This window comes from Mustela erminea, chromosome 11 (assembly GCF_009829155.1).
Source record: "Mustela erminea isolate mMusErm1 chromosome 11, mMusErm1.Pri, whole genome shotgun sequence".
Taxonomy (NCBI): Eukaryota; Metazoa; Chordata; class Mammalia; order Carnivora; family Mustelidae; genus Mustela; species Mustela erminea.
Genome location: NC_045624.1, coordinates 2,959,754 through 2,987,672, shown reverse-complemented (window position 1 = coordinate 2,987,672; position 27,919 = coordinate 2,959,754). Strand labels below are relative to the sequence as shown.

Here is a 27,919-nt window from a genome sequence, read left to right as displayed (position 1 = left end):
AAGAGAGCTACGCTGGGCAGATCGGGGGACCCCTCATATGGAGGGCCCGTCAGGGACACCGCCTACCCCAGGAGCAGGTCCGAGGAAAATCTGGGCGGCCCCCACAGAGCGCAGCTGGGCAGGGTCCACACGGACCCTGGCGTCCAGTTACCCAGAACAGACTCAAATTCATGAGAACCTTAAACTGCGTGTTTCTCCTTCTGTAGGGAAGAACCAAAAGGCAGGAAAACAGGATGGTTTTAAATTGACAGGGGGTGGGTGAATGATGGAGGGAGGGAGGGGTGGAAGGACAGGACGGCAGGACGGCTCATTACACGGGCAAGCAATTTCCACACTTTGGTTCCGACCCCTGCTACCTCCCAGGTCTATCTACAGACCTCGAGACAGGCTCCGACATTTCTAGGCTCCAGAGCAACAGGACAGCGTGGAGTTCATCGTTCACGCTCATTCCCACTGCACACCACAGGGCCCTTGCACAGGCTGTGCGGCCGGCCTGGAGGCCCTCTGTGGTCAGACTTCAACTTCCTGCCCCACCCCCAACCTCGGCAGTACTTTTTCTGGAACATTCCGCCACATTTTCCCATGTCCGTTGCTTCCTATCGCAGCCAGTGAGGCCAGATCATATTTCTTTACAAAATTCTTCATCTCCGGGGCCCGCTGCCCTCCTCCCCACGCCAGTCCACACACGCGATCCCAGCAGTTTCCCAAATCCTAACACCATCTCCTCCGAAAACGCAGACGAAGACCTTTAGAAACAAATCTTCAACTCTCCACCCTTGCCGTCGGAGTTCCTTCCCGTGCGAGGTTTCCTTGCTGGGTGGGTGGGATATGCTCGCAGGTGCTCGGAAAGCAGGCGTGTGCGGGGACTGCCACCGGAATGTCACCCCTCTGGGGTCACGGTCTGCGAGACGTGCTCCTCCCGACCTGTCTGGTTATGTTTTATTTTCTCATTTCATGCCACCGGAGGCTCAGGCTTTCCTTCGGGAAGCAGTCCGTCTTCAGGAAGGGCTCCCGGCCCTGTACGCAGCCAGTCGTGGCCAAGGTTGCCCGCGGGCTTATCAGCGGCAGAGCGCAGCCCAGACCATGTTTTATGGATGTTGCATGATAAAGTCAGCCGCCTGCCTCTCTGCCGGTCCCTGGGCCATTGATCCAATTTGCAAGCCATTAACATTCGGCTGGAATCAGTAATGAGAGCCTGGTCCGAGCCGGCGGCGGAGCCCGCCCCCCAGCCTGGGATGTATCCGTGGTAATCGTGGTGAAAAAGCTACTAATTCCAATTTAATTGCTAATCTGGGCTGTAGTTAACATCAATAAACAATTTCTAACTTGGGCAGGAAGGTGTGTTTGGGGGGAGGGGGCAGAAGAAACTGGTACGGAGCCCCCTCCCTCCCACACCGGGTGCGCGGCTGCCGGGCCAAGATCTGAAGGAGCTCGCGCCACAGCCCCCTCACGGAGCTCTCGCTGTCCCCCGGCGGTGGCTTCGCGGGCAGTCAGGTGGCCGGCACCGACCTGCACACAGCGACGCCGCCCCGGCTCCCAGCCTCGCCCTCTGGGGTGCCACCCGTGCCCCGCTCTCATCCCGTCCCCATCCCCGTGGCCCCCCGATGTCCGTCCCCACTGAGTTGCGTGTCTCGGCACCGCTGCGGGCAGAGACCCGTGGCGCCCTTGCGATTTCATTTCTCCCGGCCTGGAATCTGGCTGTGGACAGGGGTTTGCGGCGTTCCAGGCTTCTCTGGGTTTCGGCGCCCTGTTTGCAAGCTTGGGTTTAAGCTTCAGCTGGAGCAGCCCAGTGTCGAGGTGGCTGGGCGATTTGCCTGAGGTCACTCAGCAGGCCAGAGTCGCTGAGGTAAAAGTCAGGGCCAGCCCCGGGGTTGTGGGGGACCCCCCCCAAGTCCCCTCCAGAGTGTCCTTCTCCCGGGGCCTCCACAGCACTCCGTGGCACGCCGTGGCCAGCGCCCGTCCTTCCTGGGGCGCACTGCCCCCTGACGGGCCGCCCTGTGTTCTGTTTGTGCCTAGACTTGCCCGTCCAGATCCTCAAGCCGGCGACCTTCACCGACACCGCGCACTACCCCTTGCTGCTGGTGGTGTGAGTACCATCGCCGCCGCCTCGGGGTGCTTGCCTGGGGACCCGGTGACAGACGAGCGTGAGGAAGGAGGCTGGAAAGCAGATCGGGAAGCGGGCTGGGCTGCCCGCCGCAGTCAGGGTCCCCGACGACCAAAGACAGGGGGCCCCGTACCCCTCGCCACAGTCCACTCGTGGTCCGAGACCCGAGCAGGTCTTCCCAGGCGGGCGGTGCCATCGCGGCGGTGAACAGGCTCGGCCAGGCGGGGCCAGGGAGGCTGGGCTGGGAGCCCCGATGGGCGCGGCGCGGAGGCCCCTGAGGGCAGAGTCCACGCAGGCACAGCGGGCACAGCGGGCACGCGGAGGGGTTTTTAAGGGCAGACGCCACCCAGATGTGCGGCACGTCCTCTCTTCGCCTCCGTGTGTGCTCTCTCGGGGCGCGGAGCACGCGGGGGGCTGAGCTTGGCCACGGCCTCCCGGTAGCAGCCCCCACGCGCTTACCGGAAGGCGGTCGGGTCAGAGCCGCGGCGGCCGCGTTGTCGCAGGACCGCGGGGACAGCTCGCGCCCGAGTGCGCGTCGCAGCACCGGACTGAGCCTGCTCCTGGGCCCGGGGCTTGGTTCCCCGGCAGCCCACGGAGCCGCCACGGAGCTGCCCCCGGCTTAGACCCCAGGGTCGGTTGCGTCTGCCGTTGACCCGCTCCCCTCACTGTCGGGCAGGCTTAGCCGCGGGCCGACAACCGTCCGCGTTTATCACACACCCACACACACACGCCCCTCACACACCCCTTCACACACATCCCACACCCTTCATACCCCTCACACACATACGTCTCACACACCTCTTCCACACAGACCTTTATGCACGCCTCACACACCTGTCACACACACGCCTCACATACACCCGCGTACAAACACCGTTCACACACACCTCACATATATCCCTGCACACACACCCGCACACACTCTTCACATACCATCCCTCACACCCCTCCCACCGCACACCCCTCACACAGCTCTCACACACCCGTCACACACACACTGCTTACACATCCTTCGCACACATACCTGCATCCACACTCATCACAGACACCACCTCTCACACCCCTCACACACACCCCTTGCACACCCATCACACATAGTTACACGTATTCACACACATCTCACACCCACAGACATGCCCTCTCGCCCTCACGCCCTCGGTCCCTGGGGAAAACCAGGACGGCGGGGGCAGTGGGAGCTGTCACCTCCGTGGGCCGGGCCCGGCCAGCGCGGTCGGCGGGCTGGCTCTCGGGGCGGCGGCCGCGCGTTGCTGTTGCTGTGGAGAGGCGGGCATGCCCCTGCTCGTCTCGGTCCGACCAAGAGGGAAAAGACCGGGAGCTTCGCCCGCGCCTCAGCGTAGCACCCGGGTCTCCATCCGGGCCAGCGAGTCGCCGGGGACGAGGCATGGCGGGCGGCCCGTTGCCCCTGTGCGGGGACCTGGGGGACACGGGCATCCGTGGGGCCGGCCGCTCGCCGCAGACCGAGGCCGCGGGCTCTCTTCCAGGGACGGCGCCCCGGGCAGCCAGAGCGTGGCCGAGAAGTTCGCGGTGACCTGGGAGACGGTGCTGGTGAGCAGCCACGGCGCCGTGGTGGTCAAGTGCGACGGCCGCGGCAGCGGCTTCCAGGGGACCAAGCTCCTGCACGAGGTGGGGCGGAGGCTCGGCGTCCTGGAGGAGAAGGACCAGATGGAGGCCGTGCGGTGAGGACCCCCGGGGGCGCCGGCGGGAGGGGCGGGGGGGACCCTGGTCGCGGGGCTGCTCGGCGCGCGGGATCCCCCACGATCTGCTCACGCTCACAGCACTCCGCGGGTGATTCCAAGGCGGCCTTCGGGGGAAGCTTCTAGTAACATTCTCCAGAGACTCTTATACTAGTTTCCACTGAGCCGCCCGGAGCTCGTGTGTGCACGAGGTGCCAAGCCTGTGGGTGGCTCCGCATTGCCGTGGTCACAGGCGCACACAGACGCGTGTGCACACACACTCACACACACACGCACACACACGTCTTTGCCATTCATCACAAGGGAGAGAGCGGGGAGGCAGGGACGACGGGAAACGGGGCTGGGGGACAACAGGAGTGGGACAGGGAAAGGATCCTGGCCCCCCGGGGGGTCGCTCAGAAGAGCCCGCTTGGCCCCAAAGTGTGGCCCGTCCTTGTCTCGTGTCGCCGCGCATGCTGGCCGCTGAGCAGGGACCAGCAGAGGACAGAAGGAGGCTGAGCACTAGGGGACAGATGCTCAAAACGACGGGAGTTTCGTTGTTGTCCTGGAAAAAAGACATCAAGAGCCCGTTCCCGGCCGGCGCCGGCCTTGGTGCCCCGCGGGCAGGGAGGCTTTTCACGGTCTGCCGGCCCCAGCCACCGAGAGATGTTGCCGAACCGCTCAGCCGGTCAGCGGGCTTGTGTCTGGGTGGGGAACCCATGGAACGGGGCCTCTGGTGACGACAGTCGTCTTCCCTGCGAAGAGGGGCGCGGGACGCTGGCCCCGGGCACGTGGACAGGGTGGGACCCGGTGCGCAGGTGACAAAGGCTTGTGCCCTGGAGGGCTGCGAGGAAGCGTGCTGTCCCGTCCCCGCGCTCGCCGTGGCTCCGGCTTGGCACGTCGGAAACATTTCACCTTCCTGACTTGTGACGTTGTTTCTGAAAAGGTCAGGGGCCCCTGTGTGGGCTGAGTTAGGTCATTGTAAGTGGGTGAAGCGGTGCGTGAGCGGAGGGCGGTCTTCTCTGTTCTAGGCCGTCGGGAGCTGGTGGAGGAGACGAGGCAATGTGCCCAGGGTCCTGTCAGAAAATACAGGGGAGGGGCAGCTTCTGGGGGCCGGTGGTCGGAGAAGGGTATCTGTTAGGGGGCTTTTGCCTGGGAGCTAACACACAGGCAGGCGAAGTCAAACATGGTTTTAAAGTAAGCAATTATACCGGCTCTGGAAGTCCAGAACGACGGGAGGCCTCGGGGTTCAGCAGTACCCCCCAAAACCCGGGCTTTCTTGTCCCTCTGCCCAGCCAGGCTTCTCGGCCTCCTCCAGAGCCGACTCTCCTCCTGCTCGCAGGATGGCTGCCAGGAGCACCTCAGTCCGTGCTGCTTCATTCACCTTTGGCAGGTTGGGGAGGGAGCCCTTTCCAGAAACTTCCAGAAAAGAAGGGAGGAGCTTCCCCAGAAGCACCCACCAAACCTCCCCTTACATGCCCCTGACCAGTCCAGAATCCAGGACCCATGACTGGCCAGAGAGGTGTGGGCTGTCACCCTGAGACCTAGGGGGTCCCCCCATGTAGCTGGGAACAGGAAGAAAGGTGGACAGTAGGGCTCTAGGGTTCTGTGGGGGAGGACAAGGTGGAGGGCAGGTCAGCAGCCAGCAGTGTCTGCCAAGGAAGGCTTCTTAGGAAAAGGGCAGGGGTCCCGTCGGGACTTGCATGTGGGGGTGGGACTTCCATCAGCAGCGATGGGGCTTGCCCTGCGAGATGGAGGCAAAGCCTTCCTCCCTCGGTGCCCCTCCTCGCCCACCCCGCTCTGACGGGTCCTGTGGAGCGTGGGGCACAGAGCGCCTTGCCCCAGAGGCCCGGGCGGAAGGTCGCAGCGTCCTTCAGGCACACCGGCAGCCCGCGCCCCTGCAGGTGCTTGGCTAGGTCTGGTCGCTCCCCTCCGAGCACGGGAACAAGACAGCAAAGGGTAGCTTCACACTCACTGTGTTTTCTAAAAATAAGGAGTTGATCTGGCCATCTGTTCAAAAAACAAGGCAGAACCTGTTCTGGAAAGACAGTAAATAGCATCAACGTTTAGGCCACCAAGGCTTGCAAACACAAGGACACATAAACCGTTGAAAACCTTACAGCCTTTTTAAGACGTGCAGGAAGCTGAGGTCCCGATGTCTCAAGCCACAGCGCACTCGACCAAGCTTTATTTAGGGTCTGGCCCTCTGTGTTTTCATTTCAGAAAGAAATAACCCAGTTTTATCAGAAGTTTAAGAAAACATGCGGCTGGCGGTGGTCCCCAGCCCATTGTGTGACTGTCCCATCTTCTTCCGCCTCCGTGCCTCTGTCCCGGGGCCCACGGGTCAGCAGCCTCACAGTGCTGGGCCCCCCGCCCCCATCACACCGAGCAGGACAGAAGCACTGGCCGTGTTTCTCCCCTCACCCTCGTTGGCTCCTCTTTCTTGCCAAGTCAAGCCTGGGCTGTGAGCTTCCCCCACTCTGAGGGTGCCGTGGCCCCTGTGTCAGCTTGGGTCCCCAAGAAGGGTGCCTGGGTCAGCTTGGCCGGAGGGTTGGACGGGGGCTGTCTGTGAAGGGTGCCAGGGCGTGGGTGACACCAGGCTACAGGGGACTCTGCCACTGTGCAGGGGTGGGGGGTGGGGGGACGGAGGGCCAGGTGGGAAGGGGGTCTCCCACGGGCAGCCAGGTTCTGAGAGCCTCCACCAGGGTGATGGGGAGCCCGTTGCCAAGAGAGCCGGTAGAGGACCCCACGCCAGGCCACCCAGGCCTCGCTGTAGGGCTCCGCTGTGCTCAGTGGCTGGGAGCACGGCTTAGGTGGCACAGACACCGTGGAGGTTTCTCTGACCTTGTCCCCCCGCCTGAAGACGAACAGCCCCGCTCACCAGGACCTTGTGCCGCCGCCCGTGAGATGTTCTCCTGACCTCGGTCTCACCCACGCTGACCAGCTCCTGGCTTCCCCGCGGCCGGCTCAGCGGTGGCCACAGCAGTCAGCGAGCAGGTCTACCATCACGCTGCATCCCCATGCTGGCCCCCTTCTGCAGGAGACCGTGCTTCTAGAGGGCCGGAGGCCTGTGCCCCGGGGCCTCTGCCGACCAGCGTGGAACCGATCTCAGGATGTGCTCCGTAAAGCTAAGCACATGATGGACTCACTTCGGCTCTTGCTGGCCTCAGACCACCCCAGCACATTTCATGTTCCCCGCACATGAAATCGGGCTCTCCTTGATCTTGGGGTTCCGCTGTTCACCAGAAGACAAGTCACCACCTGGGAATTGCTTGGTTTGTCGGCGAAAATACAGGTACAAGATGACAAAAGTAGTTGATGTTGGAAAAAACAAAAAACCACCCTTGGAAGAGTCCGGAGTACCTTATCAGTGAGGGTCAGTATCGGGATTTCTGGCATTGACGTCAGGAGGCGAGTCGCTTGGAGATCAGAGGAAAGGGTCGCCGAAGGCCCACGGTTCCGCGGATTTGGAGGGCGGAGGACTGAGGGTGGAAATCCAAGCCATCTCGCAAGTCGGAATGGAGCCCGTCGTGGTACACGTGCCTCACTCCTCGCTCCGTGGTCCCCACAGACCGTCCCTTGGCTTTGCTCCTTGTCCCTTGGCTTTACAGACATGCGACTGTAATCTCCATTCTTTATGGCGCTCCTCCTGGGTCTCTGGGTCGTCCTCTTTCAAGGACACCGGTCACACCGGATCGAGGGCACGGACTTCAACCTCTTCTTAACTACATGCATCTGATGGCCTTATTTCCAAACACGGTCTCACTCTGAGGTTTTAGGGGTTGGGACTTGACCGTAATTTTCGGAGTTTGACCCGTAACCACTGTTGAAATCAGCAACAACGGAGTCCCTTGCCCTCCCCCTGCTCCCTCCCGCCAGGCCTGTCCGGCAGAGGCCACCACTCCGAGCCCTCCGTGGCCGGAGCACAGTTGTCATGGCAGCACGAGGTCCCATCTCGTGCCGTCCTGCGGGGCAGGGGAGGACTTCACCATTCTGCGCCCTGACCGTGTCTCGTTAGATCAGTATAGCGGGGGAAGGACCATGGGGACGCGGCTCACTACGGAGCAGGTCGCTCACCCCGTGCCTCACTGTCGTCGGCATCTTTCAGTTCTGGAAGCGTCGCTCTGTCTTTCTCTTGAGACTCTTCCTCTGGACCTACTCGTGGTCTCGCCCACTCGTTCCCGAATCTCGCTCGCGCTCCTGAGAGCACTTGTGCTCAAGCACAGCATCTTCCCGTCATCTGCCGATTCCCACCTCCTCCTCTTCCCCGCTTCTGTGGGCCTGGTGGCCTCTAGGCCCAACTTCTGACATTCTCTCACGACCTTCCTCCATCAGGAGGTCTGGGACAGCGTCGCTCGAAGCTGGGGAGGAGGGCTGGTCCTCCACGTGTTGGCTCTGAGGACGTGGTACCCAGAGCGTTAGGCTCAGTTCCGGCCTAGGAGGGCAGTTGTCAGGGATGGGCCGGCTCCGGCCAACCGGCACAACCCAGAAGACAGAAGCAAGGGGATGGTCCGCAGGTGCAGGAATGGGGGGACGGGGCTGTACGGGTGGCGGAGGGCGCACTCAGAAGGGAAGCAACTTGCAGAGCCCCGGGAAGCCGCTGGTCATCTGCCGGCCGGCGGCAAGACCCCCACTGCCGAATTAGAGTCCAGAAACCAGAAAGGTTCCTGCCATTTTGTGGGGATACAGGGGATGCCAGAGGAGTGGTAAGAGGCTGGCAAGGGCGAGGCAGGCCCCGGGCGGCACCGGCAGGTCATCCAGCTGCTAGCGTCCGAGGCAGGAAGCACAAGGCAGGGGCCCCCTGCGGGAGTTGGGGACAAAGGACACGGCAGGTGCGGTGAGAGCCCGGCGCCTGACTCCAAGCCCCTTAGCACAGAGCCAGGGTCTGCTCTCCAGGCAGATCCCAGAGGACCCTCCCAGAGTGTGGGGCGGTTGGGAGTCCCACGGTCCAAGTGAGGAGCAGATGGTAGCCGAGGACAGGGACCCCACAGCGCCTGGTCTCCGGAACGGCCCGGGCTGCTTCGTAATCCCAGCTCTGGGTCGGCAAATCGGAGGGACCCAGACCGTTCTCACCCGGGCTCTTGGAGGCCTTCAGTGTGGACTTACGGCCTGCGTCCGTGCACTAGGAAAGGCCATAAACCATGGGGTGCGCTCACTTTCCCTCTCTCCTTTGGCCTTGCAGGATGATGCTGAAGGAGCAGTACATCGACAAGACGCGCGTGGCCGTGTTCGGGAAGGTGAGTCCGCGCCGAGCTTGGTCAGGGCACCCCCGTCCCCGCCCCCATCCGAGAGCCCTGCCCAGCCCCCTCACCCAGCCCTGACGGGATTTGTCCGGGAGGTCTCTGGTCTCGTGCCGTGAGAGCGACGGCTCTGCTAAAAGCAAGAGGCTGGACACTGACAGATCCCAGCAAGGGGCCCCCCCTCGACCCGCTCAGGCCTCCGAGTTTCTGTCTCCGTGTGTGCAAGGGAAGAATGAGAAGCCGGACCCCGTGAGAGCACTTCATTAGGTCCCTAACCCCTTTCTTAGGGAAGCCGCGGCGCCTGGTGTGGTACCCCAGGAAGCAAGGGCGGCAGGGGTCTTTATTTCCGTGTATCTCCATGAGCAGGACCACATTAATTTACGGGTTTGCCGGCACGGCAGGAGGGAAGGAGGCAGTTCCCGTTCCGCAGGGCGGCCCAGGGCCACGGGCTGCAGGCCCAGGGCTGCGAGTCAGGCCCGTGGGGGCAGCAGGCCCAGGCACACGCCCCTCACCCCCGTTCTTAGCCTGAATCCGTGGCCTCTTGATTGCAAGGGAGTAGGCACAGAGGGACACGCACAGACCCGGCTTCCCTCTGGGAGCCCGGTGGGAGCACAGGTCACCTCACAGTGACCGCATGGTGGATGGAGGCTTGCAGACGTAATCCAGAGACAACCTCTTAGGTCATCGCCCCTGGAACCGCCACACCCAGCGTTCTCAGAGGGCAGCATACGTTTGGGACGTGGTGACCCCAGAGGGCCTCCTAGGGCCCCTCCGGAGGTGAGGCAGCAGAGGGGAGGGCCCGATGGCTTCTCTCTCAGGCTCAGGGACAGACCAGAGCTTGGGCACAGAGTCCTAGAGGCTCTGTCCCCGTTGGCGGGGGCCACTCAGTGCCTGTGAGGGGCTCAGAGCCACTGGGATCATTCGTAGTGTGACTTTGGGTATCAGTGTTTGTCACCCGCTGTACCCACACGGGACGGGTGGATGGCCGGGCCAGGCCAAGGCGGAGACCCTCGGCCCGGGCCTGTCTCTGGTCAGTGCTCGCTCCTCCTCAAACCCACACGTAGCCTTTCCAGACCGGCCTCTCTCGCCTGGTAACTTAGGTCCCGGGCTTCGTGGCTCGAGCTCTCGTTACTTCTCAGCACAGAATACCGTGCCAGGAGCAGCGCCTGTGTGGACACTCAGCTACTCCTGGGTTTGGGCATTTGTGAGTAGAACTGGTGTGACCCTCCAGGCACAGGTTTTTGTGTGCGTGTAAGTTTTCAGCTCCTTTGAATAAATGCCGAGGAGGGTGGTTGCTGGATCACATGGTAGAGTACGTCCCGTTTTGTAAGAAACCGCCACGCTGTCTTCGACGGGGCTGCCCCATCCAGCGTCCGCACCAGCCGGGAGTGAGGGTCCTGGTGCTCCCCATCCCGCCGGCGTGTGGGGTCATTAGTCCACGGTTTTTTGAAAACCAGTGGTGGGATGACATGTGAGGACCTACCGACTCCGTTGACAATGAAAGTCATAAACTAGAAACTAAAAAGATGCTTTTATTGTCATTAAGATAAGATATCCCTGTTCTGTGGAAGGAACGGCATGAAATGGTAATGAACTAGCGCGCAGTCTGAAGGGTCAGCTCCGCAGTGAGGTTGGCGCGGCAGGGCCTGCCCCGTCATCTCCGTCAGGCCTGTGGCTTCTGCACACTCGACCCTCCAACCCCAGCACACACACATGCACGCGCACACACACACACCCCAGTATACACACACACTCCCGTGCATACACTTATGCACACATACTCCCATTACACATATGTACACACACACATGCACACACACCTGTGAACACACAAATATGCACGTGCACACACAGCCCCACACACACGAGCACACACGTGCATATGCACACGCACACCAGTACACACTCCCATGCACACACACAGCCTCTTCAACAGCCCCAGGCCCCCAGGAGAGAACACCTGGTTCCCTTGCGGCTCTGCTCCTGCCCCTTCCCACGTCTGCTCATCACAGCTTCCCATCCGTGTCGGGGGAGGGGACACACCTGAGCCAGGCGGCTTCAGAGGTGTCCATGGCAGATCACTGGTCAGGCTGTGCCCTCTCTGGACGGCCCGGGTGAAGCAGGGGTCTTGCTTGTCAGCCCCGAGCTCAGGGCACTATAGGACTTGAAGGAGCTGCCGTGTCCCACGCCCGCGTGGACGCCTTCTCCGCTCACGCTGACGCGGGCATCCTGGCAGACGGGTGCCGGGGCCCTCTGACGCAGGCTCCTGGTCGACCCTGCCTCAGGATCACTTTGAGGGGCTTGGCCGTCATCTGTACATTGCCTGACATGGGGCCCCGAGAGGAGAGGCCGTGTCCGTGTATCTCGTTGGGATGGAGTTGGCCTTTAATCGTCTTCACGCTCTACCAGAAGCGACGCGATGGCGGTGGCGGTGCGGAGTCGCTGAGCTCACATCTGCGCGGTTCTCCGGGCGTCACCGACGTCCCACCCACTCACCCCCCGTCTCTCTCCCAGGACTACGGCGGGTATCTGAGCACCTACATCCTCCCTGCGAAGGGGGACAACCAGGCTCCGGTGTTCACCTGTGGTTCTGCTCTCTCTCCAATCACGGACTTCAAGCTCCACGGTAAGGGTCGTGAGGCCACCGGCCCGGCCCCGTGCTCCCCTGTCACCGCGCTCCCAGCTGCTGCCCCGCTGCGCACACCCGTGCCAAGGGGAGGCCACCGGGGCCGGCGGCTAACGAGTGACCCGGAGAGAAGCCGGGGCAGGGGAGGGAGGGCTTCAGGTCACTACTTAGATGGAAGTGGTCAGCCCACCGATGCCTGTGTGTCCCCTTCCCGACACAGGAGACCCGGAGCGAGGCCCTGGCGTGGGGGGCCCCTGCTGGGGCAGCAGCCTTGCGGGCGTGCTGGCGGGAAGGGCCTGGCTGCTGTCCCGCGGGGGCCCCATCCCCTCTGTCCCCAGAATTGGGGCAGGGGCACTGCTCGGGCTCTGTGTCTGGGGCCTGGGGCCTGTTTGGGCAGGGATTCCCTGAGGAGGGCCTTGGGGGGGTGGTGGCGACCGGGTGGGGGCCTGGCAGCTGAGCTGCACTCAGCCGCCTCCCAGGGTGCAGGTGGCACGCGGCCAGCACCGTGCCTGACGAAAAGGCAGGAGGCAGAGGCCTGGGACGGGGCATAGGACGGGGCCTGGGACGGCAGACTGGGCGAGCGGACACGGGGCAGGCCCCCGCGTGTGGGCACCGGACCTCTGCCAGGCGCCACCGTGGCTCTTTGGGCTCACTTTTGGGATTCGAGGCTTCCCACACTGTCCTGGTCAGCTGGCCCCTTTTCTCTCCTTGTGGGTGCTTTGGTGACATTTGTGCTTTTTTATTTATATATTTTTTTAAATTTTTTCATGCTTTTTTTAAAAACACGTGGCGAGGTATTCCTTATGGGCTTTGAGAACCGGCTTGCAGGCCGAGGCTGTGGGAGGCCAGGCCGTGAACCCCAGCAACACTGCACAAAGCAGCCCGATTAACGGAATCAGAAATGGAGAGGGTTCCTTGTCGCTGCTCTGCCAAGGGTACCAGGACCCTGGCTATACCCGCTGCTGGACCCCAGCTCGGCACCTCGGGCGCCACAGGGTCCAGCGGCCCTCGCCCCCTGCCTCCCGTAGCCGGAACGCTCACAAAGGACGCGCTGATTCTCAGGAAGCGTGCTCATGCCATGTGAGGACTTCTCTCGTTCAACGTTTTAGTAATTTAATATTAATTTTCCCACGGGAAGACATGTAGCCCTTTTTTTAAAAAAGATTTTATTTATATATTTGATAGAGAGAGATCACAAGCAGACAGAGAGGCAGGCTGGGGAGGGGGAGCAGGCTCCCCACCGAGGAGAGAGCCCGATGCGGGACTCGATCCCAGGACTCTGGGATCATGACCTGAGCCGAAGGCAGAGGCTTAACCCACTGAGCCACCCAGGCGCCCCTCAGAGTTTAATCATGCCTTTTCAAGTTTGCCTGATTTGAGCGCACATGAGGAGCCTCTGCACCCGGACTGGTCCCGGGGCTCCAGCCGGGGGTCCTACACGGTCTCCTCCCCTTACTCCAGGATGCAGAAGCCTCTGGAGCTCCTTCCATCCCGACCGTCCTGACTAGGTGGACACCGGCTCCTCACCCAGAACCTGGACCCGGAGCCAGGGTCTCAGCTAAAATGGGACATGTCTTGTCTTTAAAAAAAAAAGACAAAGGCAAATCCGGATGAAAATCTGCTCTTTAGGATTTGTCTTTCCTACGTGTTGAAAACAAAGGACAGGTGGGGGGCGGAGGGCTCTTACCCTCTTTATTGAGGTTTCAGATGAATGGTTTCATTGATGGAGATTTGGTCTGTTGCTTAAACCCGACCACCAACTCGAGCGTGTTCGAACGCTAGCACGGTGCTGTCTGCTTCCCCGGGCAAAAACTCGCAGGTTGAGGGGTGCCTTAGAAGCAGCATCTGCCCTGCAAGGGGGCGCCCCCGCGTCTGGGGCTCTGCGCAGCCTCGCCCCGGGTAACCTGCCTTCCTCTGCCTGTGTCCAGCGTCCGCATTTTCCGAGAGGTACTTGGGTCTGCATGGACTTGACAACAGGGCGTACGAGGTATGTGTGGGCATCCCGGCCGCCTGGCGGGATGGGGAATCGGGTGATATCGGCCCCATCTCTCCGGCCCCTTGCCCAGCTCTGGGACTCACACTGCCTCCCCGGGCCCACTGTGTCCTCTGTCTCCCCCACCAGACTCACTCTGAGAAGACCCTTCTCCAGGCTGTGAGCCAAGGGGACCAGGGCCTCCCCCAGGTCCGCGCGGTTTCCCTCTCTGGCACCCGAGGGGTGAGGACAGAGTTAGGGAAGTCTTCCAATGGCCAGAGGGTCTGTCCCAGGGTCCACATTCATTGGGCACAGATGACTGCCCGTCCCCTTCCCCAAGGCTGGCTCCATTTTTGGGAAAATAAGCCATCGGTTGGGCAACAGAACGTCCCCTGATGCCACCTGCTCCTCCATGGCCACAGAACGGACTGTGCAGGTGTCATGTGTGGTGCTTCTTGGCGGCGGGTGGTGGCCACACGTCTGCCCCCGGGGATGGGGGGTGGCCTGGTTTCAGAGCCGGGATGTGTGCACAGACTGTCCGGCCAGCTGTCCTCCCCCAATGGCACTGGTGGAAATGAAGGCCCAGAGCCTCCCGCAGTGGGTGAAACCGCTCCCATGCCCCCTTTCTCCTCCACGTGGGCGCCCCCGCAGGGCACCTGAAAGCCCCCGGTCCTCCCGAGACAGGCCCCCGGGCCCCGGCTACCGTCTCAGTCAGGGGTCCAGGAGGAGCCTCTGGCCAGCAGCAGGGCCCAATAACCTTGTCGCCTTGCCCCCGCGTGTGCAGATGACCAAGGTGGTGCACCGCGTGTCGGCCCTGGAAGGACAGCAGTTTCTGATCATTCACGCAACGGCGGACGGTAAGGGCCAAGGACGACATGTCTCCGCGTTGCCTTCATGCTGTTAGGGGACTAACCGGGCCTTTCCTCTCTCTCTCTCTTTTTTATTTTTAACAGAGAAAATCCATTTCCAGCACACGGCAGAACTCATTACACAGCTAATTAAGGGGAAGGCTAATTACAGCTTACAGGTACGGTATTTGCACGTCTCCGCTCCGCACTCGGAGAGACACGCTCCTGTGGAAAAGGAACCGGCGGGTACCCAGTCAGTCCCCGTCCTGCAGACACACCTGCAGCACGGCAGTCCTAGGCAGGCAGGACGCGTGGGGCCAGACGAATTGGCGCGCGCTTGTCTTCTCTAGTAATTGCTGATGATGGCTCCATCCGGCCCTGGAGCCCTGTGCAAGGCCGGTTAGAACTGCACTGCCCCCCCATCTCTGGGCAATGAGTGAGGCCAAAATGGCCACACACCACTACAGTGAGGCTGGAGGCGGCCCTGGCGGGTGAGGAGGGGCTGTTGTCCCAGCACGGATGCGAGCGGCCTCCTGGAGAGCTGGGGGCTTCCCATGGGCAGGTCCTGAGCCTTCTGCGCCAGCTCCCTCTGGACAGCAACACACGTTTACTGAATTCTGGAAGAATGTTCCAGAATCTTCTGTGGCTGAGAAGCCATTAGAGGGCTGCCCTCACAGGCTTGTTTTCACTGGCATCAAATACTGACCCAGCGGCTCACGTCTGGGCTGCTTCTAGAATCATCTTCCGTTTCCTTCCTGACCATGGGTTCCCTTGGCAAAACACATCTTACCCCGATGGCCTTTTCAGGTCTAGAGATAAATGGGAAATTTCGCCCACTGGGCAGCCCCTGGCACGGACGGCCGCCTGCCTTCGTCCTGAGCCCCTGGCCTTCCCACACCGCTGCTTTGGAGGGTCACATGATGGCTGGGCCCGCGAGGGGCGCTTCCTGCAGGGAAGGGTTTGGCCTGAGTGTTGATGAGTGGTTCGTGTCAGCTTTGAGTTTACTCCTGAGAGTGTTCAGATCATGGTAACGCTGAGAGTCGCTATAGTACTGTTAAATACATTCTAGACTCATAATAATAGCCGCGGAAGGTGGACGGGTGAGTCTCCATGTGCTAATGTGGGTCACTCCCCACGGCATAGACCGAGCTAAGTCAGCAAGGTTTTGAGCAAGATGCGTTGTAGACCACACTTGAGACCATAAAAGGAACCCCAGCCCAGGGCCCTGCCTGCAGGCACAGTCATGTCTGCACAGACACGCAGCGAGTTGGTGGCCGTGACCAACTCCAGGGAAGGGCATAGGGCTTGGGGACCAAGAGCGGGAGAGATGTACACCCTTCCTTGGGTCCTTTTGTAGTACAGACATTTTTAAAGTCTATGTAAGAGCTCCATTCCATCATTTAGAAGTACTCTAAAATACTCCGGAGACCTGGAGGAAGCGGGATTACAAACGCTGGGGGCAGCCTGGCTTCATGGGAAGCGCGTGGGCTTCCCCATCACTTAGCCTTGGCTTTGAGTCCCTGCCGAACCGGTACCTTTGTGTGGCAACGCTGCAGCACCCCTAGGGGACAGGGGGCATCATTACACGGGGTCCGTGCGGTCTGGTCTTTCTCCAAGCGCTGAATCCTCACAAAACTTTATGAGCTGGGTTCTGTGCGGATGACCACCTCCACTTGGCACAGCTGCAAACTGAGGCTCAGGAAAGTTCCCTGCCCGCGGCCCCAGGGTGAGCCTAACGCAGGTGAGGGTTGTAGAGACAGCCCAGAATTCTTCCCACGTCTCTGGGTAGCCTGGTGCCTGGAGACCTGGGCCAGAGCCCCTGTAGTCCTGGGCTGTGTATCCAACCCGAACCCGCAGATCCAGACTGGGACAGGGTCTGTTGAACAAAACGTGTCCTAATTTAGCCCGCGGGTTCCCTGAGAGCCCACCGTGCCCGGCGGAGCCTCCCAGAGAAGGAGGAGCTGCTTGGGAAGTCCGGTTCTCCAGCTGAAATGGAGCCCTGCGTGCGCTGTGTCTGGGCGGTGCTGGGTTCGCATCCCCCGCGTGTCCCCAGGCCTGCGGGGGCCACCGCTGGCATAACGTGTCCCCGCCTTCCCCGCAGATCTACCCGGACGAAAGCCATTACTTCCACAGTGCCTCCCTGCACCAGCACCTGTACCGGTCCGTCGTCGGCTTCTTCGTGGAATGCTTCCGGATTCAGGACAAGCCGCCCGCGGCCACAGCGAAAGAGGAGGAGGAGGAGGACTGACCTGGAGCCAGCCCCGAGCGCCGCGGGCGGGGGGCTCCTCCGGACAGTGTGCAGCCGGGACCCCGCCTCCCTCGCCCGCAGGGGCGGGGCCGGGGGCAAGAAGTGTGACTTCCCACAGCATGTGTGTCTTGCGTCCCGAAGGCAGTTTTGCTCCGGAAACCGGCTCCTTCCCAGGCCGAGACGCGTCACCGCTCACGAAGACTCCCCCGCGCCTGGACCCGCGGCCTCGCCTCCTCCCGGCCCCAGAGTGACCGGTGCATCCCACGGCCTCTCCCCAGGGAACGGAGCAAAGGACGGACAGCAGAGAAGAAACCGGCGCTCCGGTCCCCGCTGAGAAGCAGGAGCGCGCAGACCCGCCCTCGCTCGCCCGCCGCGCCCCTGTCCGCAGCTCCTCCGCCGCCCCCTGTCACCGCGCCACGGACACACTATAGCACAATTACCGTAACCGTACTTGTCCATAGATTGGCTTTGCTCCTTCCTGTAATTAGGAGACCCGGCATTTTAAGGGGCTGCACACAGTGTTACTGTAGCTAATGCTAGTGGTTAACCTTATGGAATTAATTCGTATTTTTCTATGGTTTATACCTGACACTGTCTCCTGTCCTGGGGTTGTTTTGCTCGATTGCTTTCTTGCTTTCTTCCTTTTCTCTTTGTTCTTTCTTTCTTTTTTTTTTTTTTTGTTTTGTTTTGTTTTCTTTTTTTGGCTTTGTTTGGCTTTGTGTTCTTCAGTCGATGTGTAGGCTTCGCACTCATTTGGATAAAGAAACAGATCAGAAGTAACTAACTGCTGTCTCCTCGAGACTGTCTTGAGACTTCGTGGAGAAATTTCAAAAAAAAAAAAAAAACTGAGGGGGAAAAAGACATCCAATACCATTCACTAAAAAAGAAAGAAAGAAAGAAAGAAAGAAAGAAAAGTCGTAAATAAAACTTCTTTCCCCCAAAGCTGCATTAGGATTTGGCTTAGAGTCACACGATCTCCCTCTGTCTTGAAGCCCATCCCTTCCCCTTGATGAGTTGTCGAGGCTTTTCAGATGGCCTTTGGTTAAAAAAAGAAGAACAAGAAAAGACAAAGGGTGGACTCCGCCCCTGGATCTGTCACCTGTGCAGGGGACAGGCGTGTCCTCCAGGGGCGGGGGGATACGTGGGTGTGTGTCGTCACCTCCTGCCCTGGGGACAGCTCGGTGCCCTCGCCTCCGTGTGCGGACCGCCAGTCGACATGGAGGAGGCCCCCTGACCCAGGGTTCAGCGGCCCCCAGTGTATATCCCGTTTTGTTGTACATAAAGACAGGAACGGCGCTGCCCTCCACCGGCTCTCACCGTGTCGCCTGCATGCCGATCGGTGGCTGACCGGCGCTCCCCACAAGTGCTAGTTCGAAACCTTATCCATCACTCTGGTTTGCTTTGGAGCCTGTCAACAGCCGGAACGGCAGCTTCTGGTCCTGCCGGGGGGTCCTCCGCATCCCGTCAGCAGAGAAGATTGGTCCGTGTGGCTTTGGGTGTTCGGGGGTTTGGGTTTCTGCCACGGGGGTTTTGGACGTCCGTTAGGGTGAGCGCAGTTGGAAGGTCGCCACCACGGATTTGTCCGGCCGAGACAGCACCGTGTGTGACGAGGACCCAGGCCCGAGCAGCAGGACCCACTGGGAATGCTACGTGACCCTGCTTCTGCTGTGTCAGTGGGCTTGACCGACTGCAGAGCCCACGAGGTCTGGCGGGGAGGCCAGCTTCGGCTGCGAGACGTGGCAGGGGAGTGAGAATGTGGCATGGTAGCGTTTCTTCATCCATGGAATAAAACATTATTTTACCACGCGGACAGCTCTTTTCTTGCTTACCCTCCGCCCCTCCTTAGAAAGTGTGCGAAGCTTGACTTTTCTTAAGGTGCTTATGGGGCCCTGCCCAAGACGGACGCCGTCTTCGGGAACCTCCTGGTGTGCAGCAAATGAGAAGTGGACCCGTGGCGGCAGGGTATCTGCAGCAGGAGGGACAGGACCGGCCAGACGGATGGCAGTCCCAAGCCAGCCAGAGAAAATGAGTCTCAGTTGTGTCTCCTCAGGTTTTAGGGAAAAGACAGATATTCCCTAACGCTAAGACCAAAATGGCTCTCAGTTGAGACTATAATATGGCCCACTAGAAAATTCTAGAAAAACCGCCCTGTACTGGGGACTCCTCTGGGGCGTCTCCTAGGACATGGGCTGCCCCATCCTCAGAGGTGTGCGTGGGGGGGCTCTCCCCACTGCCCTGAAAACACACCCCTTCCTCCCCAACCTGACCTCACGGTCCCAGGATGATTTCGTGATGGGTGGACGGCCTTCTGGAAGCCCCTGTTAAAATCCCAGTGTCACAGAGAGACTAGATGGGCATTTCAGAGAAATGCACACGGTGTGGGATCTTAAGATCATCACCGGAGGGCCCGGGAAGCCTGGTGAGAGCCTGATACGCAGACAGGAACGTCCAGATCATATATAAACACAGGACCCTGGCCCTCGGCCCGCAGCCATCAGCCCCAATTGCCCAGGTGCGATCAGCAACGGCCGGCTGCCCCGGCGTCCCCCACCTCCAATTTAGGGCCAACGGGGAGAGCCAAATCCAGTCCCCCAACCAGTCCTGGAGGCTCCTGCTTCCAGTCAGCCGCCCTGGGCATTCCTGCGCCCACGGCCCCCACGCAGGGCACGGCTGACCCCCCCAACCTCCCGCCGTGAGGCTGCCCTGCCCGTGCTTGCCGCGTCTCCACGGAGCGCACCACAGCGCTGCGCCCCGGCTCCAGCCAGCGGCCCTTGCTTGCTCTCTTTTGGGGGTGTCTAATCGGCTCGTGCTTCCAGAACAACATACCACAGGCTGCGGCTTCAGCAACAGCAGCTTCTCCCAGTTCTGGAGACGGGGAGCCCGGGAAGGAGACTCCGGGCGATCGGCTCCCGGTGAGAGCTCCCTCCCCGGTTCACAGACTCCACAGCGGGCCCTGACCTCTCGGGGTGCAGGCGGGAGGGCACGCTCTCTTCTGAGGGCGCTCACCCTCGCCCTGCGGGTCCCACGTCCTGCCCTCATCTAACCTCACAGCCTCCTCACCTCCCACCCCCGACCACCACCACGCCGGGGTACAGTTTCTGTTTATTCTCCTTTGGCAGAAAGAGGGTGTTGGAGAGGAGTTGCCCAGGGGCAGCTGGTGCCCTGGGGTCGGGACTGAGGAAGGAGGGTCAGGCGGGGAGAGGCATGAGGAAGCGGGCGGAGACAGCGGAGAGGCAGGGACAGAGGGAGGGCGCCCCGCCCCAGGGAGACCTCCTCAAGGGGGGCTTCCCAGAGGGTCCGGATGGGCTCTTCAGCAAACCACGGGCAGCAAAACTGCCATTCACTGCCCCCCTCTCATCTGATGGGCGATCCCCAGGGGAGGCGAGGGCGCCACCCCAAACCCCGGGGAAGGCAGCAGCGGCACCGTGCGCCTCTTTCCCCGCTGGGTTTTCTCGGGAGGATCAGCTCTGAAGGCCAGGCCTCTGGGCCTCACGGTGCCGCTGGGGCTCCCAGCCTCACAGCTTAGGGGTCCCAAGCCTCAGGCCAACACGGAGCCACACTGGGTGGAAATGGGTGACAATGTCTAGGTTCCGGGCAAACAACAACGAGTCCGCAGATGCGTCCAACTCCTGCTCAGTTCGGCCGGGCAGGGGGCCAGAGGCCCGCACACTTTCTAGCACCAAGCACGATTGAAGGCACCTGCTTGCGAATCTGTCACCTGGGACAAACCCCCTCTTTGGCACTTCCCTTTCCTAAAGCAAAAACCCAAAGCGGACGAACTCCAACAGCCGTGGCCACTGTCTCCCAGCACGGAGCTGTGGACAGAGTGCTCGGCGAGTTAGAGGTGAATCAGGACACGGTTCAACTCTCTGGACGCTTCCTTCCCGGCCCGCTGGTCCTCCCCTCTGAGCTTCGGCCTGACGCCAGGGCAGTCCCTCTCCCCCGGGGCAGCGGTGTCTGGCTGGGCTGGGAGACAGGGAGGCTGAGTGCTCTGCTCCATCCGGCCTCATCCTTGTGTCCCTGCCAGGCCTCCCGACGTCTCTGGGTCCCGTTTTCACAGTAAAATAGAGTAAGGGCAGCCATACCAGGCAGCTGTGAAAATTCAGCAAAATGTCCGTGACACACTTTGGAAGGCATGGGGGCCCGTGGAAACGTGCAGGCAGCAGGAGAAATTCCGGAGACGCTGCCCTTGGATTCAGGAGAGGCCAAAGCTCTGGGCCGCACCTGCTGCCTGTCCTCCCCACCTGAGCCCTCCACGGGTCCTGGGGACTCACACGTGCAGACACAGGACACACAGGGGGACACATAGGAGCCTGAGCCTTGAGGACTCCCTGCTCCTACTCTGCTCCAGCTCCCTGGGGTGGGCTGACGCCCCAGCAGGGTCACCATTCCCGGCTTCCAGACAGGACAGGCAGCTTGCAGGCATCCGGACCTAGGGCCTGGGGCACCCTGGGATTCCGGGTCAGGTGGGGCCGGGCGGGATCATGGGGCATTCTGGAAGGCCAGACTCTGGAGGACCCTGTCACATAGCACCTTAGTCCCATGACAGAGCAGCTGTTTCTAAAAGACCTGCTTCTGTGGCCTGTCTTGTAGACGATAATCAGAAACGTTTTTCTAACACTCAGGATGCCCTGCATGACCTCGGGTCCTCAGTCCGAACAGCCCCTCCGGTCACCTGAGGCCAGGGGCACGCTGGAGCAGCCAGAGCACCTCCTGACCCAGGACATGCCTGGAATGTGACTTTTGTCATTGGTGGTGGTGGTGGTGCAGATTCTCTCTGTTGAACTGGTTTCTTCTGGTGATTTGATTCTCACCCCATAACGCTTTACTTGGAGGAGAGTAGACAGAGGGAGGCAGCATCCCCGTCCTCCAAGCTGGTGGGTTCAGATTTCTGGAAAGGAAGTCCCCTGTGGTCGTCAGCACTGAGACGACTCGGGCCACATAGCTGGAGACAGCAGGATGTGGAGGCCAGCAGAGGCCCAGCCAAGGGCCAGTGGGAATTGAGGTGCCCCTCCTGGGGACCTCCATCAGGCTAGCTCAGGGCCCGGCTGCCTGAGACCTACTGAGGGGCGAGTGACTGCTGGCTATGTAGAAATGTAGGGTTCATCAACCTGCCCTCACCGGATCTGGCGCCTCCACACTGCCCAGCCCCTGCCTGACCCCCGCACTGCCGCCTCCCAAGCTCCCAAAGTCGAGCTCGCTTCAGAGACACGCCCACAGCCCCACTCAGAGACTCAGCGGGAGAGGATGGTCAGTGCGGGCCCCAGGACCGTCCGTGTGCTGGTCATAACGAAGGGGTTGTTCTCGTGGGCGTCCCCGTGAACACGCAGTAAATGTCTCCTCGTGGGCTTTTCCTTCTGTGAGTCTCTTTCTTTATTGCCGCCTGAAGAAGTCCTGGTTTGTCGCAAGGAAGCCATCCTGACCCCCGACAACTGGGTTTAGCAAGATATCCTGCCACTCATGGGAAGTCAAATCCCTAGTAGGTTCTCGGTGGGCTGCGAGCTCTTCATGGTGCACCATCACGGGCCCATGACCCACAGAAGGCCGTGACCACAGTCACCCACAGCCCCTCTGCCGCCTCCCGGGACTGCAGGACAAGTGCAGCTCTCACGTCAGTGAGCGGGACTGATACTTCTGCCTGGTGTGCTGGGAGCGGCCTCACCGGGAGCTGGGGTGGCCGCTGGGCCTGGACCGAAGGGGCAGCCCCCCCACCTCCCGCCGGACCGGGAAAGGGCAGCTCCAATGAGAACAGGACCGAGAGGTGGGGCTAGTGTGCAGAACAGGGCTTGGAGCCCCATGAGCCTGCTACTCTCCAGGTCTCTGCTGCCCTAGATCCTGGAGCAAGTGTCCTAACCTCTCAGAGCCTCGCACCCCTCCTTGGTGGAACACAGTCACTCAGGGACAACCATGTGAGCAAGGGGGGGGATTCTGAAATTCGTGCTTAGCCCGCAGCAGCCACTCCGTAAAGTGAGCTAATATTGTTCAGAATGTCCAGGATTTGTTTTTTAAAATCTTTAACCAAAACAGCTTGGAAAAGGTCTGACAATTTGCGTTTCACCAGTTGCTTCCGACCACGTCCTGAAGTCTGGGAAACAGGTCGGTTTCCAGGCGCTGGAAGGGCGGCGGCTTTTCCCAGTCGGAAGTTCCCGGGACAGCTCGGTGGCCATGGACAGGCCACGTGAACTTCAGGGCTCCAGTCAGTGGGCGACGTGCGGGTCGGCCGAGGGTCCCTGAGCGGCTCTGGTCACGTAACGTGTGCGAGCCCCTCATCGTGCGGGTCCTTCTGCTTCCCGCCGGGCTGGCAGGCGCTGGGCCGCGTCCGACGCACACGCCTGAGAAGGCCCTGGGAAGCCTGTCCCGTGACTGGGGCACCGGTGGCTGGGACCTGGGTGGTCCCCGCAGTGGAGGACGGAGCGCTCCCAGCCGGCCCCGCCCCCGGCCGGCCCCGCCCGCGCCCCGCCTCCTCCGCCCACAGCCCCCTCTGCCCCGCGCTCAGCCTCCCGCCCACCCCCGCCCACCCCGGCCTCCCAGCCAGCCCCGGCCCGCGGCCGCCCCCGCCCCCGCCAGCCCCAGGTGCCCGCCCAGGCCCCTCCCCGCCGGCGGGGACCTAGCGGGGACGCGGCCCGCAGAGGGCAGCAGAGGCCGGGCGCCGGGCCGTCCGCCCGCCCGCGGAGCTTCGGTAAGTGGCACGCGGGTGCCGGGCCGGCCGGCGGAGGGGCGGCCGCGGTGGCGACGTGGGCGCGGGGGTGGGGGCGGTGACCCTGCCCCGCAGGCGGCCCCGGCACGGCGCTGAAGGGCAGGCTCTCGCGAGCCGGGGCGGCGCCGCGCAGAGGAGGGACCGACGCGCGGACACCGCGGAGCTGCGCCGGGGGCTGCGGGTGCGGGGAGCGCCGGGGCGCGGGGGCCGGAGGGCAGCGCGGGGAACTGCTGCCGGCGGCCTCCTCGCGCGTCCGGAGCCGCGGCCGTGACCCGCAGCAGCCGCGGGACGCGGGGCGGGGGTCCACGGGGCAGGCGCCCGGCGCGGCCTCGGAAGCGCTCGGGGCGGCAGGTGCGAGGCCGGGCGGGGAGAGGCCCCACCTGGGGACGAGCTCGGGGACGAGGGCCTGCGGCCGCTGGCGACACAGTGGTGACCACGCACGCGTCCTCGGCGCGGGCCCGCGTGGGGTGAGGAAGGCGCCGGGGGTCAGCGGAGGGCAGGTGCGCTCCTCTGCCCCCGGCCGCGCGCTCGGCGTCCACGCCCCGCTGGCGAGCGCCCACGGTGCGGACAGCCAGGCTCGCGCGGACAGCGGTGCCCGGGACGCCTGCCCGCCGCGCGGCCGCCGCCGTGTAGCCCTTTGGGAAGCGGGTAGCGCGGGCTGCGGCGGCCTGGCCTCGGCCGAGGCGGCTTCCCCGGGGACGGGGCGTGCGGGCCTGAACTGGGCGCTGGGGGGCCCGGCCAGCCGCGGCCGTGCCCTCCCGCCGGGTGTCGGGGTGCAGACCAGTCCCTGCAGTCTGGGTCCCTCCTTCCGTGCAGTCCGGTGCTGCCTTCCGGGACGGCTTCTCCTCGGGGACTCTGGCCCGTGCTCCCCGAGCAGTTCGCCGTTGTCTGCGGACGCGCGCCTTGCGCGACGGCGGCGGGACTGTCCCCCGGGCGCGCCTCCTGCCCCGACTCCTCCAGACGCCGCGGCACCGAGCACGGGCGCGGGTGGTGCTGTTTCCACCGACGGTGACAGGAGCCCGGGCGCTGATTCCGGGATTTGTCACCGGTTCCTGAGCTCTGGTGTGGTTACATCCAAGCCCGGCAACGAGCGCCGCTTCTTACCAATACAGGCGGACGCTTTCCAAAGTTCCGAGGCTTTTCTGGGGAAAACAGAAAAAAACCCGCCTGGGGGTGGAGGGTGTGAAGGTGCCCTGTGATCAACATGCCGCCTTCTTCTCCAGACAACTTGCCGGGCAAGGAAGAGAAGTCACCAATGCAAAATGAACAAGCCTTTTTAAATTTTTAAAGAGAAGGGAAGAGTCTTATTCCAACCCAAGTTAAGGCGGCTGCGGGGGACACACACACTTCACCTTCACAGAGACCTCTCTGGGAGAGGGCGGGGGTGGGGGGGTGTTATTTATGCTTGTGGTTTTTTCCATAAAGAGTTACAAATCATCGTGGCAAAGGAGATTTCAGAAAGTTACAGATTTTATTTTTTTTCTTTTTATGTTTTAGTATGTGCCAGCTGTATGACTTCACTCATGGAAAACAGGGAGACTTTTCCCACCATTTTCATGTCTGAAATGCTCCTTTTCAGTTAATTTTTTTAAAAAACAGCGCAGATGTATGGTGTGTGCACAGAACAGAAATAGAGCCCATGCTTTGAGGTTTTACCGAGTCATTTGAACCCTCGTAAATGTTAAAGTAGAGCTTCCCGGGGAGCCCAGGAGCAGGACCCACAAACGTTAAGAGTTCAGTTGTCCCTTATCATTTCCCCCGTTTGACCAGTAATCTTTCCCCGGAGAACAAGGATGATCAGTCTTGTATTTTCGTGTCCCTTGATGACAGCATGCCAGGCTTGTCTGCCCCAGTGCGAGGAAAGAACATACACATTTTTTCACCCAGAGTTCCTAGGTGGGGGAAGTTCCTAGGTGGGGGAACTTCCTGTAAATGGTGGGAGGTAAAAGCTGAGAAGTGATACGTGCTCTCCGTCCAGTCCTGCTGATGAGCAGTCTATACGCTTGGCTCAGACTGTCTGGTTTTGCACTTGGTAAAACCTTTGCTTCAAGGATGCATGGAGAGTAAAAGAATTTTAATAAGTACAAGTTGAAAGAAACTGTGATATTGTGATAGACTTAAGCAAGAGAAAAATCCAGAGTCCTTTACATGCACTTTGAGAGAAAGTTGGGGAATGTTTGGTTATTCTGGAGAGAAGACGGAGCATGGGGACGGAGTAGACATACTCCTACCGCACATTCCCTGGTACCTGGGGGCAGATACGTAACATCAGGAGGAGACCAAGTTCAGTCCCTGATGTCGGGAGGGTTTCTCAGGACAGGGAGAAGGGGCCATGGGTGTGCTCTGAGAGGTATGACCTGGAAGGGTCTTGGGCTTGTCTCAGTTAAGGAATGCTTAGCTGTTCCCAGGCAGGAACCCTGTCAGTGGAACCCTGAGCCCAGGCCACTGCGGAGACAGCTAGTGGACTTGTTGGTGCAATCTGAAGGACCCAGTATCCAAGTAGGGCAAAACAGTGCTCTCAACAAGAGGCTTTTAATCTTCTGCAGGCTTCAGCCGCATTAGCCCTGTGGGGCATGGTTTCAGTTCCTCCGTGAGTTATGATTATTCCTCAGTCTTCAGTTGGAATGATGACCACTCTAGCTACTTCCTTATTATCTCCTTGGGTGAGGTAGGTTTTGGGTAAAGAGCAGTTTTTGTAAACCTTAGCTATAACCTACCTCCACGCAGGGCTACTCGGAAGTTTCTAATCTGCAGGCCATGACAACAAAGGAAATAGAAGCAACATGGAGTCAGACGAGCTGAGATTTTTTTCCTCTTAGAAATTCCCATTGTCAGTCCTTTGTTCCATTTCTATGGCACATGGACGGAGGTCTGTCTCCTGTAACTGCTTCGAATGACTTAGGGGGCAGTCGGGACTTCAGAGGGGAAGGATTTGGCCTGCAGGATGTAACTTTTGGCCCCTTGTGCTAACTGAGGGGTATCAGATTTAGTTCCTTATTTGACACCTTAGATGTTTTTGTACCTAGTTTGGTATTACATGACATCCTTAACTTCATCCCCAGGTGTATTCCAAGGAGTAGTTAACAGTATAGTCAGGGGTGATACCCTCTAAAGCTGATCTGATCCCTGTGGGTATTCAGGAGAACAGAAGAGTAAACTAGTCCTATCCGCCTTAGAAAAGGGGTGTGTGTGATGGGCAGGGGCCTCTTGTGCCCGTGAGACTTGCTGCCTGATTTTATTTATATGGGCTCTTACTTCCCAGGAGGAGATAATATAGGGGCGGCAAGTGGTGTTAGCCAGGTCTGGACTCTGCCTTGTTAAGCAAGCAATCAGGGAGTCAAGGAGAGGCATTTCGAAGGAGACCAAAGAAAACCACAGGTTGATGGTGGAGCAAATTAACCCAGTGTCAGGGTCCTGAGTGCTTCCAGTGGGGAGCTTTCTACATGTCAGGCTCGAAGTAGCCTCACATGGAGTGGGGGCAGGGAGCAGCCATCGATGGATCTTTCAGTGTGTGGTTCAAAGGCCTCTGGTGGTCCTTTTGAGGGGCCCATAGAGCAACAGGCCCTGACTGTCTATACCTGAGCTGTTGTGGCTGTAAGGTTCCCACCCCTGCCAGTCCATGAGCATGGGATACCTTTCCATTTGTTTGGATCATTTTCAGTTTCTTTCATCAGAGTCTCATGGTATGCAGAGTACAGGTCTTTCATCTCCCTGGTTAGGTTGATTTCTAGGTATCTTTTTCTTTTTGTGCAATTGTAAGTGGGATTGTTTTTCTTAATTCCCTTTCTGTTACTTCATTGTTAATGTATAGAAATGCAAACAGATGCCTGTAGATGGATTGTGTATCTCTGAACTTACTGAATTCATTTATCAGTTCCAGTAGCTTTTTGGTGGTCTTTAGGGTTTTCTATATATAGTATCATGTCCTCTGCAACTAGTGAAAGTTTTACTTCTTCCTTGCCAATCTGGCTTTTATTTCTTTTGTTTGTCTGATTGCTATAGCTCCTAATACTCCTAATACTAATGTTGAATACAAGTGGGGAGAGTGGACATACTTGTCTTGTTCCTTAGGGGAAAGGCTCTCTGTTTTCCCCATGGATGGTGATGTTGGCTGTGGGATTTTCATTTAAGGCCTTTATCATGTTGAGGTATGTTCCCTCTCGACCTGCTTTACTGAGGGTTTTCATCATGAAAGGTCATTGTACTTTGTCAGATGATTTTTCTGGATCTATTTAAATTATCGTGTGGTTTTTATACTTTCTTTTATTGATGAGGTGTATCACGTTGATTTTAATTTGTTAATACTGAACCCCTTGCATCCTAGGACTGAATCCCACTTGTTTGTGGCAAATGATTTTTTTATTGTATTCTTGGATTTGTTTTGCTAGTATTTTCTTGACGATTTTTGTGTCTATGTTTATCAGAGATATTGTCCTGTAGTTCTGTCTATCTATCTATTTATTTATTTACTGGTGTCTTTATCTGGTTTT

The 27,919-nt window shown here is 60.0% G+C and overlaps 1 protein-coding gene across 4 annotated transcripts in view; it reads left to right on the top strand.

Moving 5' to 3' along the window:
* DPP6 (dipeptidyl peptidase like 6) overlaps positions 1–18,536 on the top strand; it is an 854,966-nt gene extending 836,430 nt beyond the window's left edge. For all 4 annotated transcript variants that reach the window (XM_032304848.1, XM_032304850.1, XM_032304847.1 and 1 more), the window contains exons 19-26: positions 2,017–2,086; positions 3,607–3,801; positions 8,981–9,035; positions 11,553–11,664; positions 13,593–13,651; positions 14,421–14,493; positions 14,590–14,663; positions 16,586–18,536. In XM_032304848.1, the coding sequence (XP_032160739.1) occupies positions 2,017–2,086; positions 3,607–3,801; positions 8,981–9,035; positions 11,553–11,664; positions 13,593–13,651; positions 14,421–14,493; positions 14,590–14,663; positions 16,586–16,732 (785 nt within the window). In that variant the 3' untranslated portion in view covers positions 16,733–18,536. The remainder of the gene's footprint in view (positions 1–2,016; positions 2,087–3,606; positions 3,802–8,980; positions 9,036–11,552; positions 11,665–13,592; positions 13,652–14,420; positions 14,494–14,589; positions 14,664–16,585) is intronic.
* Positions 18,537–27,919: the final 9,383 nt, after the last annotated feature.